At 41.6% G+C, this 16,962-nt stretch overlaps 1 protein-coding gene across 1 annotated transcript; it reads left to right on the top strand.

The window, feature by feature from the left end:
• The first annotated feature begins 601 nt into the window (after positions 1-601).
• Positions 602-4,321, top strand: HRSP12 (heat-responsive protein 12). The gene is made up of 5 exons (XM_010074546.1): positions 602-700; positions 1,272-1,326; positions 2,178-2,246; positions 3,760-3,815; positions 4,259-4,321. Exons 1-5 carry the CDS (start codon positions 620-622, stop codon positions 4,319-4,321), a joined length of 324 nt encoding a protein of 107 aa, XP_010072848.1. The 5' UTR covers positions 602-619.
• Positions 4,322-16,962: the final 12,641 nt, after the last annotated feature.

Genomic DNA, 16,962 nt, shown 5'->3' with positions numbered 1-16,962 from the left:
TTAACCCACCCAACAGGTCACTCAGGTTATTTTGCGAGAGGAGAGTGATTGTTCTGGGAATGGAGTGATCAAGGCGTTGTGCTGGCAGGTCAAATTCATGACTCTGGAGGAATAATGCCAGAGAACTAGCATGCAGGGCTTCGCCTCATAGCTGTAGCGCATTTATCATGGTGCCTGTTCGAGAAGAAAATTGTAAACTTAATAATTAGCTCCTTTTTTTTTAAACTTCATTTCTCTGCAGCTGAGATGTAGGTGAAAGGTATTGTCTACCTATCAAACTAGGATGGGATATTTATTTAAAAAGTAAAGTTTATTTACTCTGCCTCCCCTTTGTGCTATCTATAGTGTGGAAGCTGCACAGCTGTGTTTAGTGTTGTGTTGCTGCACTCATGCCTTTTGCCTTTCCAAGAAACAGGGTTTATTACCTCAAAAACAGAGCTATACTCATGTATCTATGTCTTTCCAGAGGTGACCTAATCCCAGGTCTCTATAGGTGATACTATAAACCACTGAAGAAAATGTGAAGTGTGCTTTCCGATAGTTAAATATTTCAATAGGGAAACATTAAACCTAAAATGTTACTTATGTTTGCAGCCAAGCAGTGCTGGTAGACCGGACAATGTACATTGCAGGACAGATAGGTATAGAACCTTCCACTGGACAGCTTGTTTCTGGAGGGGTAAAGGAAGAAGCTAAGCAGGTAAGATGTCTTCTAGCAATAAACTTGTAATGGAGTTGGCATGTGCTTAGTTAAACATGGGCTTATGAGAAACTGAAGAGCCCTAGAGAGAGCATTTCATATCCTCCAAGGTGAGGAAAACAGCAGGGGGAAGTCATTCCATCCTATCCCTGTCATTTTCCACCCAGACAACACGGAGGTCACGGGAGGAGTCTGTATTTCATGTAGGAAAGAATCAATGTTTGTAACAAAGGTTGAGACCCCAATAAAAAGCCTGACTTTGAGATGGAGGCTTGTTCCCCCAGCAGCAAAGAGGTTGTGTGAGGTAATAAGTAGGATGAGATGGCGCTGCATCGTGCATTTACATCTAATGAATGGATGGTTTCATATTTGTGGTTTATTAGAAGCTCACTTTTATTAATTTCCTTTTTAATCTATTTCTGATTTTGCTTACTCACTGATGACAGCTGAAAATTTGCTGTGTGAGTTTATAGTATAACATGGATGTAGCCAGATTACGATTCATATTTACATACTTAACCTAAATACAACCCAGCTGACATTTAAGGATTTTTGTCTCATTTTTCATTAGGCTCTAAAAAACATAGGAGAAATCCTGAAAGCTGCAGGCTGTGACTATGGCAATGGTAGGTGTTGCGGTGATAGTAGCAAACAAGTGGGGTTTTTTTAGCTAACTGGATTAAAAAAATACATTAAGTGACCTTTTAAGAAAAAAAAAAAAAAAACAAAACTATGCAGTTTTTATAGCTGAAGGAGACAAAAGAAGCCATGAGTCTGGGTTAAAAAAAAAAAAATAAATCAACGTGCAAGTGTTTGTGATGGACACTACTTTTCACTATAAGTTCCTGTCCATGGTACTAATATTTTAACTGATGAAGCTTGGGTATAGCCAGAGCTGCAACTGACTACAGGCATTGTAAGCATCCCAGACTTTGCTCCAGGTAAAAGCAGGTCTGTATCTATGGTGCTAATATTCTAGGCACTTTCAGTGCCTTTTTTGAGGAGGACTCTAATAGTGGAGCCAAACCACAATTAATGTTGGCTTGGGCAGTCATGGGTAAAAAATTATAGCATAGACTATATCTTCAGGCCTTTTATGGACCTTTTTTTTTTTTTGTCAGCAGATATTATGCTGTAATTTTTGCCAGCAGTTGGCTTGCAACAGCTTTTTTTATTCAACCTGCTCATGAGTTCTGTGCCTCTTGGAAGAATTGGGCTTAGAACAAAAAAATATATTTTCAGAGCTAGACAGGAATGTCTAATTCCTTAAAGTTTTATTATCTACTAGGTATTCAGATTTTTTTAGATGGTTCTCTAAGTGGTAGTTCTAATGGTCAATATCTGTTTGCAAAACTTTTCAAAATGTTTCAAATATTTGAGATAAATTTATGAAATAAAAGCAAGAAATGCACTAAAGATTTTCAACTTGTCTATAGAAGTCAGAGGTCCAAAATAAACGCAATTATGTAATTTCTAGTTGTGAAGACTACGGTTTTGATGGCAGACATGAAGGACTTCAATGATATTAATGATATTTACAAAGAATGTAAGTAGATTTTTTGTTTCTCTTTTACCAGTATGGCTTCTGGAACAAATTCTGTTCACAGTAAGCAAAGTGTTTTAATGACTCAGATGATGTAGTTCCGGATTCTTTGAGATTCCAGCAGAAATGTAACATTTAAAAGAAAATTTGCAAGCACCAGATCAAGCACAGCCAAATTTCTTGTGGATTTGTGTCCTACCATCCAGCTAGCTCACTGTCACTTGAAGATCAATTCCTACTATCCTTACAGGTTGATCTTCCATGCATCTTTACCTTGACAGATGCTGTGTTGTCCCTCATATAATTCTGCTCTAGGCAGCATTCAAATGCTTAATTTCAGATTTTGTATCTCCATTTCTTTAAAGTCTGTTTGTGTCTTTGAGTGATTTTGGAGTATTGTTATGGGATAGGAGTTTTTTGTTTGTTTGTTTGTTTTTTTAATACAAGGATGAGCCACACTGCTCCGCTTAAGACAAAATGTATAATGCTTGGTTAAGAAAACTGAACATAGACTGAAATTGGTAATTCCAATGAGCCATATTGTGCAGAAGAATTTGGAAGAGTATGCACATAAGTTCTCTATTTATATACCTCTAGATTTTAATTAGGTAGCAACATCTGGTCTTGAATGAAGTCTTTTATTTGTGAGCTACCAACAGAGTCTTCTGCATGTCAAAATGGAATTGCGTGTGCATTTAAGCAGGGTGGAAAAAAAAAACAGTTACTTGTTACTTCCTACCTGTAGTTCAAGAAGGCAGTTCTTGCTGTTCTTTGATTGTGAGTTATTGTCCTGCCTTGTCAGTGCAGGACCCCAAAATTAACATTTCTGAGCTTAGTGTTAACTCTCGCTAGTAAAACTTAATGATGCAAATTCCTTGTTCAAAGTCTGGTTGGACAGAGCTTTGAGCAACCTGATCTAGTGAAAGATGTCCTTGTCCACAGCAGGGGGGTTGGGTTGGACTAGATGATCTTTAAAGGTCCCTTCCAACCCAAACTGTTCTACAATTCTATACATCAGGCTCTTCTATCTTTGCCAATACCCTTTCTTTTTCTTTAGGCAAATCTGGGATCTTTGCTCATTACTTTTTTTGGCAGGGGTCTGTTTCTCCACCCTGTTCTGTCTGTGAGAGTCCTCTCCCACTCTCTGGTCTTTGCAATTGGATGATCACTCTTCTAATTTAATCTTTCTTTTTCAGACAAGTTGGTGTTAAGGCTATGCAGTGTCAGCAGAGTGCAAGTTATCACTGGCAGCTAGGTCCCAAATGGAGCTGCCTTCTCGGTGATGAACGTTAGCTTGCTGGGATGTTAGAGCAGTCAGGAAACAAGAAACAAAACCCAAAAACAACAACAAAAAAAAACCCAACAAGGGGGAAACGGTAGCTGGCACAAAAGACTATTTGTCTTGTAGCCTTGAACCTGAAACTGTTTGAATGAGTGCATTTTATACAGATTAATTTGAACTGTGTTTTGTCAAGCAAAGTTAAGTGATTGGTGGATGTTTCTGCTTAAATTACAGTTTTCAAGACAAACTTCCCAGCTCGAGCAGCCTATCAGGTTGCTGCTTTGCCAAAAGTAAGTGCAGCTTTTCTGCCTACCAAAAAAAAAAAAAAAAAAAAGGCATTTTCTGAAATTCCTAAATTCCTTACTTCTGAAGCATTCTGACAGCTTTTCTTATTTTGGAATAGCTTCAGTTGCAATTATTTTAATGAAGACTCTTAAATATTTTACTTTTTTTTCTAAGTATACCAGTCTTATTCCCACACATGACAAGAGATCTGAATATGAGAGATACATTTCTTTAGGTGGAAGATGGCTACAACACTAGAAATAAGAACTTATGATACTTAAGTATGAATTTTCTGTAGTACTTAATAATGCTAAATTAATAATACAACTATCAGAAGTATAATCTCCCTCAAATGTCACTCTGTTCTTATAAGCTTGTGTTATACATCCACTTGCTTCATAAAATAGATATTAAATTCCTAATATGTTTCTTCATTGTTTTCTTGCAGGGTGCCCAAATTGAGATTGAAGCTATTGCCATTAAAGGACCCCTCCAAGATGCTTCAGCCTGACTATAAATAGAGACTGAATATCCTACGACAGCAGTTTTAGATTTAATACTTCTCCCTTACATCCTATTGACTATCAGCAGTTACATACAGTTGAAATCACTAAATTTACCCAGGAAAGGTGCTTTCTTCTGGATTGTAGCCTTAGATTCTCTAAAATACAAAGCTTACAGTGAGTTCTATGCAGGCAAACCCTGAAACTCCAGGAGTCATGCTGAAATCAGCTGAGTTTGATTGCAGGACAGGGCCCTTACTTTGTGATGGTGACTGAATATTCAGATATTAAGTACACATTTGGGTGAACGTATGACAGTTACACTGTGACTGATCTGGACATGGAAAACAATGATTTGTAATAGTAGGGTTTTAGTAACAATTTTAAGAAAAAATGACAAATGGGAAAACAGTAGAACACGTGAATTGCTTAGCATACATTTTCACTTTTGTGTCTTTTGGGAATTTTGCTGTCTTTGTTTCTGAACTGTCTTCAACTCTTTCTTTACAGAATACATTACTGTTGGGACTCGCTTTTTTCATATGGAAGCAATTGCTTAAGAAAGTTAATAGTAGTCTCAGATCTTTGTAACAAAGTGCTAACTATAAATCAGCTGTAAATTAATCTCTACCTGTAACTTTTTTCATCATTTTTTAATAGCAAAACAACTTTTACTATCTTTTAATTAAAAAAAAAATCCAAGAAAAACCCCACCAAAAATAATCCTGTTTAATGAGAATAAATAATAATTGCATCTGTAAAACTGTGCTTGTCTATTTTGGGAACAAACTTCTCTTTTCCTGGTTATGCCTTGCTACTCCATTACAAAAATGTCCTTATCTTGCTTAGTCAGTAAGAAATAACTCAAACCAAAAAAACAGGTTTATTAGCTAGCTCCTAGTAGCTAAGAATGAAAATAATCCTCCAAGACAGGAAGCTTTCAGCTCCCATGGCATTACAGTTCTTGGCTTTTTTTTCTCTCTGACATTAAGGACAGAAGCATCTACTTGATAGGGTGATTGAGCAATACTGGGAAGTCGGACTGGCGATGCTAGTAAGTTACCCCATCCCCTCTGTATTTATCTTCTAACCAAGTAGAAATAGATAACGTATTTTAAGGCACTAGTTTGAAAGTCTGCTGCCTCACAGTAGGGTCGATTCCCTGTCTTCCTCACAGCCATTTGACTAAGTGCAGTATTGGTTTATTTTGTGAGGAAATGAGCGGAAATTATTTTCTGTTGTAATCTGTCCACCTCAACATCTTTGTTTTACTCTCTTCTGTGAAGATGGCCATCCAATTACGTATGGGATGCTATTGTCTTCACTTCCTTTGTGCAGAAAGTAAAAATAACTATATACAGCAGCTTGGAGAATGTACCATTTCAGTGGTAGAAACATGTACCTGATTTATCAAACATTCTGTGAGAGGGAATCCTGTAGGCTGCTCCTTCCAGAGGCTGCAGTTTGTATACCAGAGTGCTGTGACTGAGCGCTTCAGAATAGGTTTGTAGTCCCATCTCATGTGACCAAACTCCCTCAATTTTGGTAAGCCACAAAAGCTGGTAGCAACGAGAGGGTATAACACTGGTTTGCCACAGGTCAAGTCACAGTACTGGGGGTTCTGCTGTCCAACAACTCAAATCCAAACTTCAGTTCTGTGTGTGCATCTTTTGTCTTCTGTGTATAATGCCTGCTGCTGATCACCTCACATACTCTTAATTGGTTAATGATTTCCATACGGTAAGCATGCAAGAAAAAGCCAGTCTGGGAGCACCGTGCTGCTGCACCTTTGCACGGCACATGCAGATATTGCCTTGTCTGAAAAAATCTTGACAGAAAAAAGATGAATAATGAGGTTGTCACAGCAAGTATGTACAGATGTATGGATTTTTTTACAGCATTATCTTGCTTTCCCTTGACAAAATGGGAGATATTTGTGTAGGTATTTCAAATGGTGAACTTCCAAGCAACCTTTGAACAGTACCTGACTTTTCTGCCTATAAACTTCCTACACATAAACGTTATTAGTCTTGGCTTCTGCTCTTGTTCTCTCCTCTTGGCTATACTATTAATGTATTTTGTGCTCTACAGATCTGACTCAAGAAGCTATCCCACCTAAGAAAAAACATGACCAGACCTTTAGGGAGGAGCTAGTGCTATCATGAATATGACTTTCTAGGAAACACAGAGCAAATGTTGCTTCATTTTGTCAGTTAAAAAGAATTCAGAATATTGTAATTGAATGGAGTTAGATTTAAACAGTTTCCTAATTTGTATTTGTGTTTCTGTTACAGCTTTGCTCAGGGATAATTACCTTGTTGGAATATATTTCACTTATTTGTAACAGATTTAGTTAAAATTCACCTTCAGTAGATTTCACTAGGGTCGAACACGAGCTAAGTTCAGCCTTGTATAATTGCTACAGTTATCCCTTCTTACCTCTCACGTTATTCTCCACTGCCTTCCTTGTGGTGTGCTGCTTCTTTGCCAACCTTGAACCCAACACTAGATGGCAGTTTAGATTGTTTTTGTTGTTTGGTGTGTGTGCTGACTTGACGGTTTGCACCCTGGATGCAGCTAACAAGCCACAACACATTACTTCCATTAAAAATGTTTGTACAAGTAAATAGGTGCCATTCTGCAAAAAGTCAGGAACTAAAATCGACTTAGCTCTACAATTCTTTAGATTTTAGCTGGAGAGGAGTTGCACAGTTTCTTGAATGACTTGGATCTAAATATGAATTCTTCAGGTACCAGAATTCTAGAATAACTGAAATAAACTCTCTTGTTTACAGCTATAACATAGCAGTTCTCAGCATAACAATCAGTCTTCCACAAAGATGTTTAAAACTTTTATTTTTTTAAGCAGAGTTATAGTATTCAATTCTATTCTTTATGACAAAAAGGCTAGACCCTGTAATTCTCCAATATGAAAAGCAAGTATTGCGGCTGTGTTTATTGGTAACTAAAAAAAAAAAAAAGAGCTTTCTTGTTAGCCTGGAAATTGACTTTATTCTTTCCAGTGTGCTGCCCAGCACTCCCTGCAGCATGGAATGATTACCTCCACTTTGGATGAAGTTGAGGGCTGAAAATTGTCCAGCTTTTGATAAACATTTCTGAAGATTTTGTATTTTGATTATGTTAAAAAAAGAAAGCTAAAGTATATTTCCCTGCCTCTGAAGGTATATCTTGTAAACACAGACTTCGGAGCATATTCTCTTCACAGCCTTTAATGTGAGAAAGCTCTTTGATCCACAGACCAACTTCTGCCCTTGGCAATCTCTGTGATGTCCCATGTTTTGGCCCTGGGTGCATAGTACATGCTTTGGTAGCCTACAGACCATGGACACTAGGCCCCAATGTATATCTCAAGGTAGGGATATTCAGCGTACATCTAGCAGCCAAATTCTGATCATGTGGCAATCTAAGTGATTAGCATTTCACGTTCAGCACAATGCCAAGCATATTGCATCTTTTAGAAATGAAAAGGAAAAATAGCTTTCAGTCGTAATCACAGAGTATGTAGGGACTGAAGATGACAGAAGGGCTGATACTGTTGTGTCATTGACTGGCTTATACTCCTCTTGTTTCCAGTTAGCATTGCTTAATGACCTGAAAAAGCTGAATGGTGAGGAGAGGACTTACATTGTCACCTATCTTCCTTGTAACAACAGTGGTAGAAAGAGTGACTGAGGGGAGCAGGTTATCTTGACTCCTTTGTATCTTCATATTTAATTTCCAAGTACAGTCTCCTCTGTTGCTATTAATAATACTGATCTCTGTCACAGAACTCCTCTTGGTTTATGATTTTAAATTGTTCAGTGTAACTGGTCAACCTGCAACTCATGATCTAGCACACATCTTACAAGTAGTCAGCATTGCTTCCCTGCCGATTTCATCTCCTGCGTTCAGGAGCAGGGCTGTGCTGGCACGGGTGCTGGAGGCTGAACCAAATTCACAGCTCACCGGAGGAAACCAGCCATGAGATGCAGCTGACAGGGGGAGTTGTTGGGGTGTCCTGGACCCTGGCTGTATGCCCAGCCCTGTCCTGCATCACTCTGGGAGTCCTCAGCCTGCTCAGCACCTGGTCCCTCAGCACTCCTCGGCTCTCCCAAGTGCGTGGTCTGTTTCTCATGGCTTTTTGTCATGCAATGATCTGGGCATGTGGATAAAAAGTCTGACTGCCTCTCTTTGAATTTTTAATTCCCACTTTAATGTGAATAGATTTTTAATAGAACTAGCTGCTCATTTTAACTTCTCTATTATGGAAGGCTAGTAAAAATAAAAAAGAAAACTGCAATATCCACCTACCAAAAAATTAAAAAAAAAAAACACAACCCAGAAGTATGCATTTTGGTTCTAAAATTTATGGTATTGCCTACAGCAAGTTGACATTAAATGGAGCTGACAAGTTCATAAGAGTGCTGATAAGCAGAGAACCTTAGATTTTGTGATATAGCCAAGGAATATCAGCTTACCCAAAAGGCCAATAGGCCAGGGATATCAATTAGATTATTTAATACAAACCAAATTCAGCTGGAGTCAGATGTGCCCATGCAACATAGAATTTAGCTCTTAGAGGGGATTTGTATAATTTGCTAGTGACAGCAAAATTTTTGTGAAATCGTTTTGAACAATAAAGCTAATAAAATAGCAACATATGCTTGCCCTTTTTGGATAACTGACCTTTTCTCCATATTCTACTTCTTTATGCCAGAGCATCCTGTAAACACATTCCTCAGTGATAACACAGAGTCCCTTTGCAACATTCACCATCAGAACAAAGATCTACTCTCTGTCATATCCACAACATCAATTATATTCAGGGCCTGTTTTCACAGGAAATTTGTTTGAAAGCTTTGCCATTCAGCTTCAGGTCCAAAATTATTATTTATCATTTTGGAATATAGCTAAGACAGTCTCTAATAGCATACTTCTTCTGGAGGACAGCACTACAGGGAAATAAAATAGATGATCTCTCCTTTGGGAATAGGCTTATATATGTCTCTGGTTAGAAATAATTTAGAAGCCACAAATGCGTATGAAGAGCTACACAGCTAAAGACAAGTTATTAATCACCATGAATGTTAACAGCTGTGAACTTATCTTTATAGTTTAAGTGTGCTAGAATTTATAAGACATCCTACTCATAGTTAAAAATTCCCTCTTCTCCCTGTTTTTGCAGAAGTCATCACATATGTTGTACTACTAGCCTTTCAATAAATTGAGCAGGAGACACATACTTGGTTCCTGGATGCCGCACTGTGTATATCTTACATTTTCTGAAAAAGTAACCTCTGCGTTTAGTTACAGCCTGTTAATGTGCACTTTTGTCTTCTAGTCCTCTACATGCCAAACACTTCAGCAGCTCCATACACTGGTACTCCAGGCCTGGGGTTTGTGGAAAAAAAAAAAAAAAAAAAAAAAAAAAAGCACACTATATTCTTTATCCTATATAATGTTGGTTGAAGGATTCAAAGGTCTGAAGTTAGTTATCTGAACCTGGAAAAAGTCTTACTTGAAAACTGGATGGTTCTGCTGCCGTTGGAAAATGCTCCCATGGTGTGAGCTGTGTACAGAAGGCACTCTGTGGCAGGGAGGTGAAAGTTCTGGTGTTTCAAATACTTGAAGTCTTGGCAGCTTGACTTCAAAACTATATATTATATAAAACTTTTTCTGATGCCTCTTATTCATGTTTGTGGCTTGTCACTCAATCCATAAAAGCTTTTCTATTTTCCCAACCCAATAAAATTAAAAAATGTTCACGTAGACAGAAGAGCAGGCCCAAGAAAAGGACGTTCATAGAGACATAACTTCTACTCCTTGTTATTAGCTGTCTCTGAAACACATGGAAAAAATTAATTTAACAATTAGTTGAGGCTACAACTTGATATTCAATAAATTTTACAGGAATTAAATAAGGACAAGAGACAAAGGGTGTAAATTCAAGCACAGGGTATTACATCAAAAGTGCAAGAAAACCTTTTCTTTGTACTGTAAGGGCAATTGACCGATTGGAACAGGCTGCCCAAGAGTTTGTGAAGTCTTTGACCTTGGAGATATTCAAAGCCTGACTGGACAACCTGCTCCAGCTGACCTTGCTTTGAGCAGAGGGGCTGGACTCGACAATCTCCAGAGGTACCTTCCTACCTCAACTATCCATGATAAAGTATGGTTGAGGAACTGCACCCGGCCTCTGAAACTACATGTGTTGGCCATCAGGAGCTGAGAAGCTGTGAGTCTCGCTGGCTTGCTTGATGGCTAAAAGATGGTGCCCATGGGGATGATTGGCAGAAATCATAGTGTTGGACCACTGCAGCTCAAGGTACTTCTTCCCCAGCCAGAAGACCTTGCAATGATCGGTTGGGAACATGGGTCTTCCTTGTAGTGAATGGTGGTGTTACCACAAGGCTGGGTCGGGAACACAGGGAGGATGGGAATTTTGCAGGGGAATGCAGGTGATGGGAGAGAAACATCCAACTGCAGCAGGTTGAGGGAGGTGATTCTCCCTCTCTAGTCCACTCTTGTGAGACCCCACCTGGAGTACTGCGTCCAGTTCTGGACCCCCCAACATACGAAGGACATGGACCTGTTGGAGTGAGTCCAGAGGCAGGCCATGAAGATGGTCAGAGGGTTGGAGCACCTCCCCTATGAGGACAGGCTGAGAGAGTTGGGGTTGTTCAGCCTGGAGAAGAGAAGGCTCTGGGGGGATCTTATAGCAGCCTGCCAGTACCTGAAGGGGGCTACAGGAGAGATGGGGAGGGACTCTTCATCAGGGAGTGTAGTGAGAGGACGAGAGGTGACGGTTTTAAGCTGAAAGTGGGCAGATTTAGATTAGATATTAAGAAGAAATTATTTGCTGTGAGGGTGGTGAGACACTGGAAGAGGTTGATGCCCCATCCCTGAAGGGGTTCAAGGCCAGGCTGGATGAGGCTTTGAGCAACCTGGGCTAGTGGAGGGTGTCCCTGCCCATGGCAGGGGGGTTGGAACTCGATGGTCCTTAAGGTCCCTTCCAACCCAAACTGTTCTATGATTCTACGACTCTGCAGCAAAGACTGACACTTAATTTGCATGAACATTGCTAATATAGGGTGGAAAAAAAAAATCCCTTTAGCGGTTTTGAATTCAACACACTTAGTGTGTCATCCAGCATTCCCTTACTCAGAGATGGGCCTCAGCTACCTTAAGAGCACTGTCTGTTTTGCACTAGATCAGGCCATATCCTCTTAGCCTGACCCTCTCAGAGGCAAGAATGTTTTTGATCTCTCTTTAAGAATTTTTCCATTCCCTTTAGCAATCGTGCTTCCCTGCCCAGAATCTTATTTTAGTTCTTCAATATCCTTTCAAGATGGAAGAATTGCTCCCTTACACAACAGCATCCCACATTTACATGGCCACTGTTCCATTCTTAACATTGTTTGCTTTTCTTGCCCACAGCTGTTCTCTCAGCTGTCTGCATCGATACACTCCTATCATCTGAAATGCATTACAGACACAGAAGCAAGGCTTTCTGCTTCCTTACAAAACTGTTGGGGAGACTCTTGTCAAGCTAGGTAAATGTAGAAAGCAAGTATTTCCATAAAGCTGTAATCGTCACACGATGAAATCCCTTATTCTTTAGGAGGAGGTTGCTGCTGCTCTTTGAGGTTTCCCAGAAGAAAATCAAGTGCTTTGCTGAACTCCCAGCACAGACAGATCGTTCTGACCCCTTTGCAAAAGCATAGGGACAAGAAGTTAAAAACAACTTGAGTAAATGAACTTTGTTGGACTTCAGAGGCAAAGGTACACGGCATAAATTTGAAGATCCTGCAAGGGCACAGTTGCCAACAGCCAACAACAGCTTGCCTTCACAGGCTGGCTCAAGAAGTAACTACATAAAGGTGATTAACTGTTAAACAGACGAGAATTAAAGGGAGGTGAGTACTTTTTTTTGCTCACTGCTTATCAATTGCACTTGATATACAGGCACATATGCCTTGACCAAACTGCTTGACCACCACCCTACTGGTCTTTCAGGCTGCAGTGCTCAAACTCTTTTCCTTAATCCCATAGCACAGAATTTATCAGACGGCTGCTCCCTGCAAGGCAACCATTGCAGAAATTCAGTGTCTCCCCACTTTGAGAAGCACCTGTCTTTCTCCACCAGTTACAGAAGTTGTCTTGGAAAAGTCTTGCAAACCCTTCCAGATGCGTGTTTCTGGACCTGCCCAGCAACACCTCTGCCCTGCTGGAACACAGGAGTTTGGTGCCTCCCATTGACCTGCCACCAAACAGAACTCTGCATCCTCCCAGCACACCAGGAAGGATGACAGACACAACACGCCTTGCTGGTCTGTTTCAGGGAGCCCTCGCTCCTTGTGCTCAACAGCTCAAAGGCCGGAGCATATACTAGCATGGGAAGGAACTAAAGACCTCTCATCCCAGGTGCGAGAGGTTCATCTGGAAGTCATGACAGGTGCTGGTTTGAGATATCTCCCACCCTTCCCTAGTGAAGCCATCCTCTTCTGATTTACAGAAATACTCCTAGCTCAGAGGGATTTTGAGCAGGGCAGTGGTTAGGAGGGATGGGAGAGTTTTTTATTGCAGTTCACTGGGGGAAGGGAGGAGGTGTCTGCATTGCCAGCTCATCCTCTTCCACATTCCACCAGTACCACGGGGTAACCTCTGCCTTCTGGGGCCTGAAAATACCTTATGTGATGGACCCAAAACAAAGGGGTGTGGGATTCTTAGTGAATGTGGAGGAAAAAGAAATAACTTTTGCAGAAAGACTGTGGCGACAGAATTGTGAACATAATTTCCAAGTCTGATAGAGGGACAGTCCTATACCCTCAAATTCTTCTCTTCACTGGTGTGATTTTGCCTTCCCACCATGTGCCTGCATTTGCTGTGCAATGTGCTTTCGTCCAAGGGCTACGCTGCTGATTTCAGCTGATAAGGAGAATGAGGGGATCTAAAATGACTGTGTGGCATAAAAATGGAAATCATAAAGCAGCATTAAGGCATTAGCTCATAAAAACAAGCCTGTGGATAATAACAAGCAGAGTCATGGTTTTAACATAGATTTTTATTCTCCAAGACTGCATGTTACAGTCTAGCATTCTCTCCAAATGGATAGTTCATCACTGCTAAGACTCATGTATTACATAAAGACGACCCATGTAAAAAGCATGACTTGCAGTCGATTGCTTCCAAAAATATCTCTTAATGTAAACAAAAATATCTATGACTCTCTCTTGTGTTAAAATGCAGAAAGCAGCTGCAGGGGGATGACAAGATGTGCTCATTAAGGACAGCACAGTCTTTTCTGTCGCCTAAGCAACCCATGCAGTCCTTCCCTCCTCTGCCAACATACCTATCTCTGTCGCTGCTGCACCATCCACAGCTTCTCCTGTTTCTTCTTCTTTGGTTTCGGGCCCTCCACTTACTATCTCACTCAGCAGCTCAGTTTCCACCTGTTCTCCCGTCTCACCTGGGAACGGTAACCATGGAGATCAAATTAGGGTTCACAGAGAAAAGCACCAAGTGCCCCAGCTCCATTCCGTAAACCCGACTTTGCTTTGTGCGCTGCCCAACGCCCCTTACCAAGGTACCCCCGAATGAATCCACAGGGAATGAGCTGGATGCTCCCAATCACTTTCCATCATCCAGCTGCAGCACGATGCTTTCTCAAAATTCCCTTGACACTCTGGTCTATACGAATCATGAGCACTGTTTCTGTTCAAATTATTTTTCTTGGCTTTTATTTTATATACGTGCAGTTTTATTTGCAATTGGGACAAAACAGAAATAGAAAACACAGTAACAAGCCAGTCTGGCTGAAACCGTGCTTTCCCTGGGAAGCTGCTGCCTAATTAATTTCCTCACGCAGCTACTGAAAAATAAAGGAAAGCAAAACAAGCGCTAAGTATCACATGCACCACAGCATTAAAATGGAAGGTCCCCTCTTCACCATATGCCTCATGGAAAGATGTGCACACAAGTTACGATATTACTCCTAGCTTGGGACAAATAGGAGCAAAACTCTTTTTCCCAAAAGCTTTGTTCACTCTCTCTGCAAGCAGCATGGATCGCTTGGTGGTCAAAGCAATAACTCATCTTCTGGTGAACGGTCAATTGTAAACGTGTTTCCACGGACACAAGGCTGTACAACGACATTCAGGGCATTCTGCTCTGCCTCCAGCACTGTGCCCTGAAGCTTAGAAACTTGTGATTACAGGAGCTGGAGTTTCCAGCTGGGCAAGTTTTACAGGTGAGCATCCAGTCATTTACTGCTTTCATAAAATGAGACTTGATTCCAAAGGATAAATGCCCATTTTATGTAGAGGAAACCTCATAATTCTTCATGAAGAGACACAGGAGGGGACAAGCCAACCCCCATGCTCAGCGACTGGGATGCAAAGGGTCAGATTTATCCAGCCAGTTCAGAGCCACACCCAGCAAAGATCTGTCCTCCTGCATCCTGCACTTCTTCAAGGCAAACGTGGAGTGAGGAAAGCTGCTGATACCCCATTTCCTTGCAGAGAAATATTTCTCATGTGCTTCACCTGCTTATTCCCTGAAGAAATGCTCCCCCAGGAAGCATCTGATCCCTCCCCAAGCTGCTCTGTACCATTCAGGAGAAATCCGATTCCTCCTTGGAAGTGTTCGCCCGCTGTGTGTGCAGCCCATGGGAGACACGCGTCCTCTGGGCACGAACCCAAGGATGAGCACAGCCTGCACACCTCCCCATAAAGGTCCCTCTCCCAGCAGATGGAAATACCTGCCACCTGGGCCACCACTGCCTCCTCACGCAGCCTTCCTCCCCAGCTAGTCAGCTCCAGACATTTTTGGAAAGCCCAGCCCTGTGTCCCTCTGCTACTGCTTCTATTCTGCCTGTGTAGAGCCAAGCTTCCAGGACAGGCTGCATGGGCCAAGGGTGCATCAAGGAGATGCTTTTTTGCTTCTACAGCAAGACATGCACCCTCTAACTTCACATGCACAGGGACAGCTGCTTTACAACGAATACACGTGACTAAGTAATGGAGCCTTCGGTCTCTGTAAATATTAAGGAACGTGCCTAAGCCACACAGAAACACAATTTTTAAATGAGGGGTATGGTGGGGGATTCTACCTGCTAAGAACAAAAAGGGCATGAAATGAAATAGAAGAGATAATGACTGGAAATGCTGATTAAATTTATTACAGCTTGGACTTGTGAGTCTGAGGCTTCCCCAGCCATGTTCTTCTATGCCCCACGTTGTTCAGACTCCCTGGACCAAATTCTGGCTCCTGAAGCTCATGTGAGGCTCTCAGGAAAGTCAAAAGGACCCACACACAAGTCCCTGGAGGCAGAAGGTGGTCTCCTGAATTTATGAAAGCACAAATATTACCCTCAGTGAGGCGGTCCTCTTCAGCAGTAGGTACTTTCTTGATGCTTTCCACTGCAGAGCTGTCACTGCCCTCTCCCAGCCCGCTGTCCTCTGCTGGTCCTGGTGATGGTGACGCAGCATCTTCTCCTGGCGCTGGTGGTGAAGGTCCAGCGCTCTCCTCTCGCCATGCAGACGGCAGCTCAGAGCTCTCCTCCGCTCCCGCAGGCAGGGGCTCTGTGCCCTCCGGCTCCTCCCTTTTACTGACTAAATCAACCTTCCCCTCTACGGCCAGAATGACGGCTGCAGCCTCTTCTCTTGGCAGATGCTTGCCCAGGTTTGTCTCCTCAGAGGCAAGACTTGCATCCTCCACTGGGTCCAACTGTGTTCGGTCAGCGATGGAGTCATGACCGTCTGCAGTCAGGGTGTTTTCACCTGGTTACAGCAGAGCAAGAAAAGGAAAAAAGGGAATTGCAGACAATCAATGAGTGTGCTTGTACACTAGATGAGAACTAGACCCCCGGGGGACCACACAAGCACTGCCTGTCAAACTGCCCCACCATAGGGGCTGGGGCCATACTCCTGCCCCAGGTCTGCTGCTCTTACACGGTTCTGCTATTACATTAAAAGAAAAAAAAAAGTTTGGCTTGATGCGCATCATATATCTTCATATGAAGAGAGCCGACCTGTTTACAGGTCAACATCCTGTTACATTTTGCCTTATGGATGTGAAGTGTGCAGAAAGTGTGCCGGTGATGGGGTGCTATGCAAAGGAGCACCTGCCCCAAACCAGGCCAGAATCAAGATGCTGAGCAGGAGGGTGCTGCCACCCTGGGCTGAACCTGGGAAACTTCTGGTGGTGCCTCCGGGTGGGCTGAACGAAAAACACTGAGAAGAACCTGCTCATCCCAGGGAGTGACCAGTGCACATTTCTCAAAAAAAAAACCAGTTTGTCTGTCTTTTTAAATACTAAACTAGCATTCATAGTGCTTTGTGTAATGAAACATACCACAACAGGAAGCCTACACAAATAAAAACTTCTGCTTCTTTCATCAATTTATTGGCTAAGAAGAGCAATGGGCGTTTTTGGCAGACAAAACTTATGAATAAAGAAATGGCAAAATTACTCTGACAGGTGTTTAAGGATAAAAGTTGAAGGCTCAAAATGAGCTCTGCCTACCTATCAGACTGACTTAGTAACTCTCTGATTAAATTCAGTTTGACAAGAGCTTGTACTTAACCTTCTCTGAAGGAATGTCAAGATGAAAAACCCTGGGAATTGATGCATGAAATCTGTTTATATA

This window comes from Pterocles gutturalis, unplaced genomic scaffold, assembly GCF_000699245.1.
Source record: "Pterocles gutturalis isolate BGI_N339 unplaced genomic scaffold, ASM69924v1 scaffold24932, whole genome shotgun sequence".
In the NCBI taxonomy this organism is placed as follows: domain Eukaryota; kingdom Metazoa; phylum Chordata; class Aves; order Pterocliformes; family Pteroclidae; genus Pterocles; species Pterocles gutturalis.
The sequence above is the reverse complement of the archived record's forward strand: the minus strand, read 5'-3'. Positions and strand labels throughout refer to the sequence as shown.

Bases quoted from the DNA above. Each gene is read 5' to 3' on its own strand.
- HRSP12 (XM_010074546.1), top strand. From the start codon at position 620: ATGTACATTGCAGGACAGATAGGTATAGAACCTTCCACTGGACAGCTT. The intron at 2,247-3,759 runs GTAAGTAGATTT...CTTAAATTACAG, and splicing joins TAATGATATTTACAAAGAAT to TTTTCAAGACAAACTTCCCA. The intron at 3,816-4,258 runs GTAAGTGCAGCT...GTTTTCTTGCAG, and splicing joins AGGTTGCTGCTTTGCCAAAA to GGTGCCCAAATTGAGATTGA.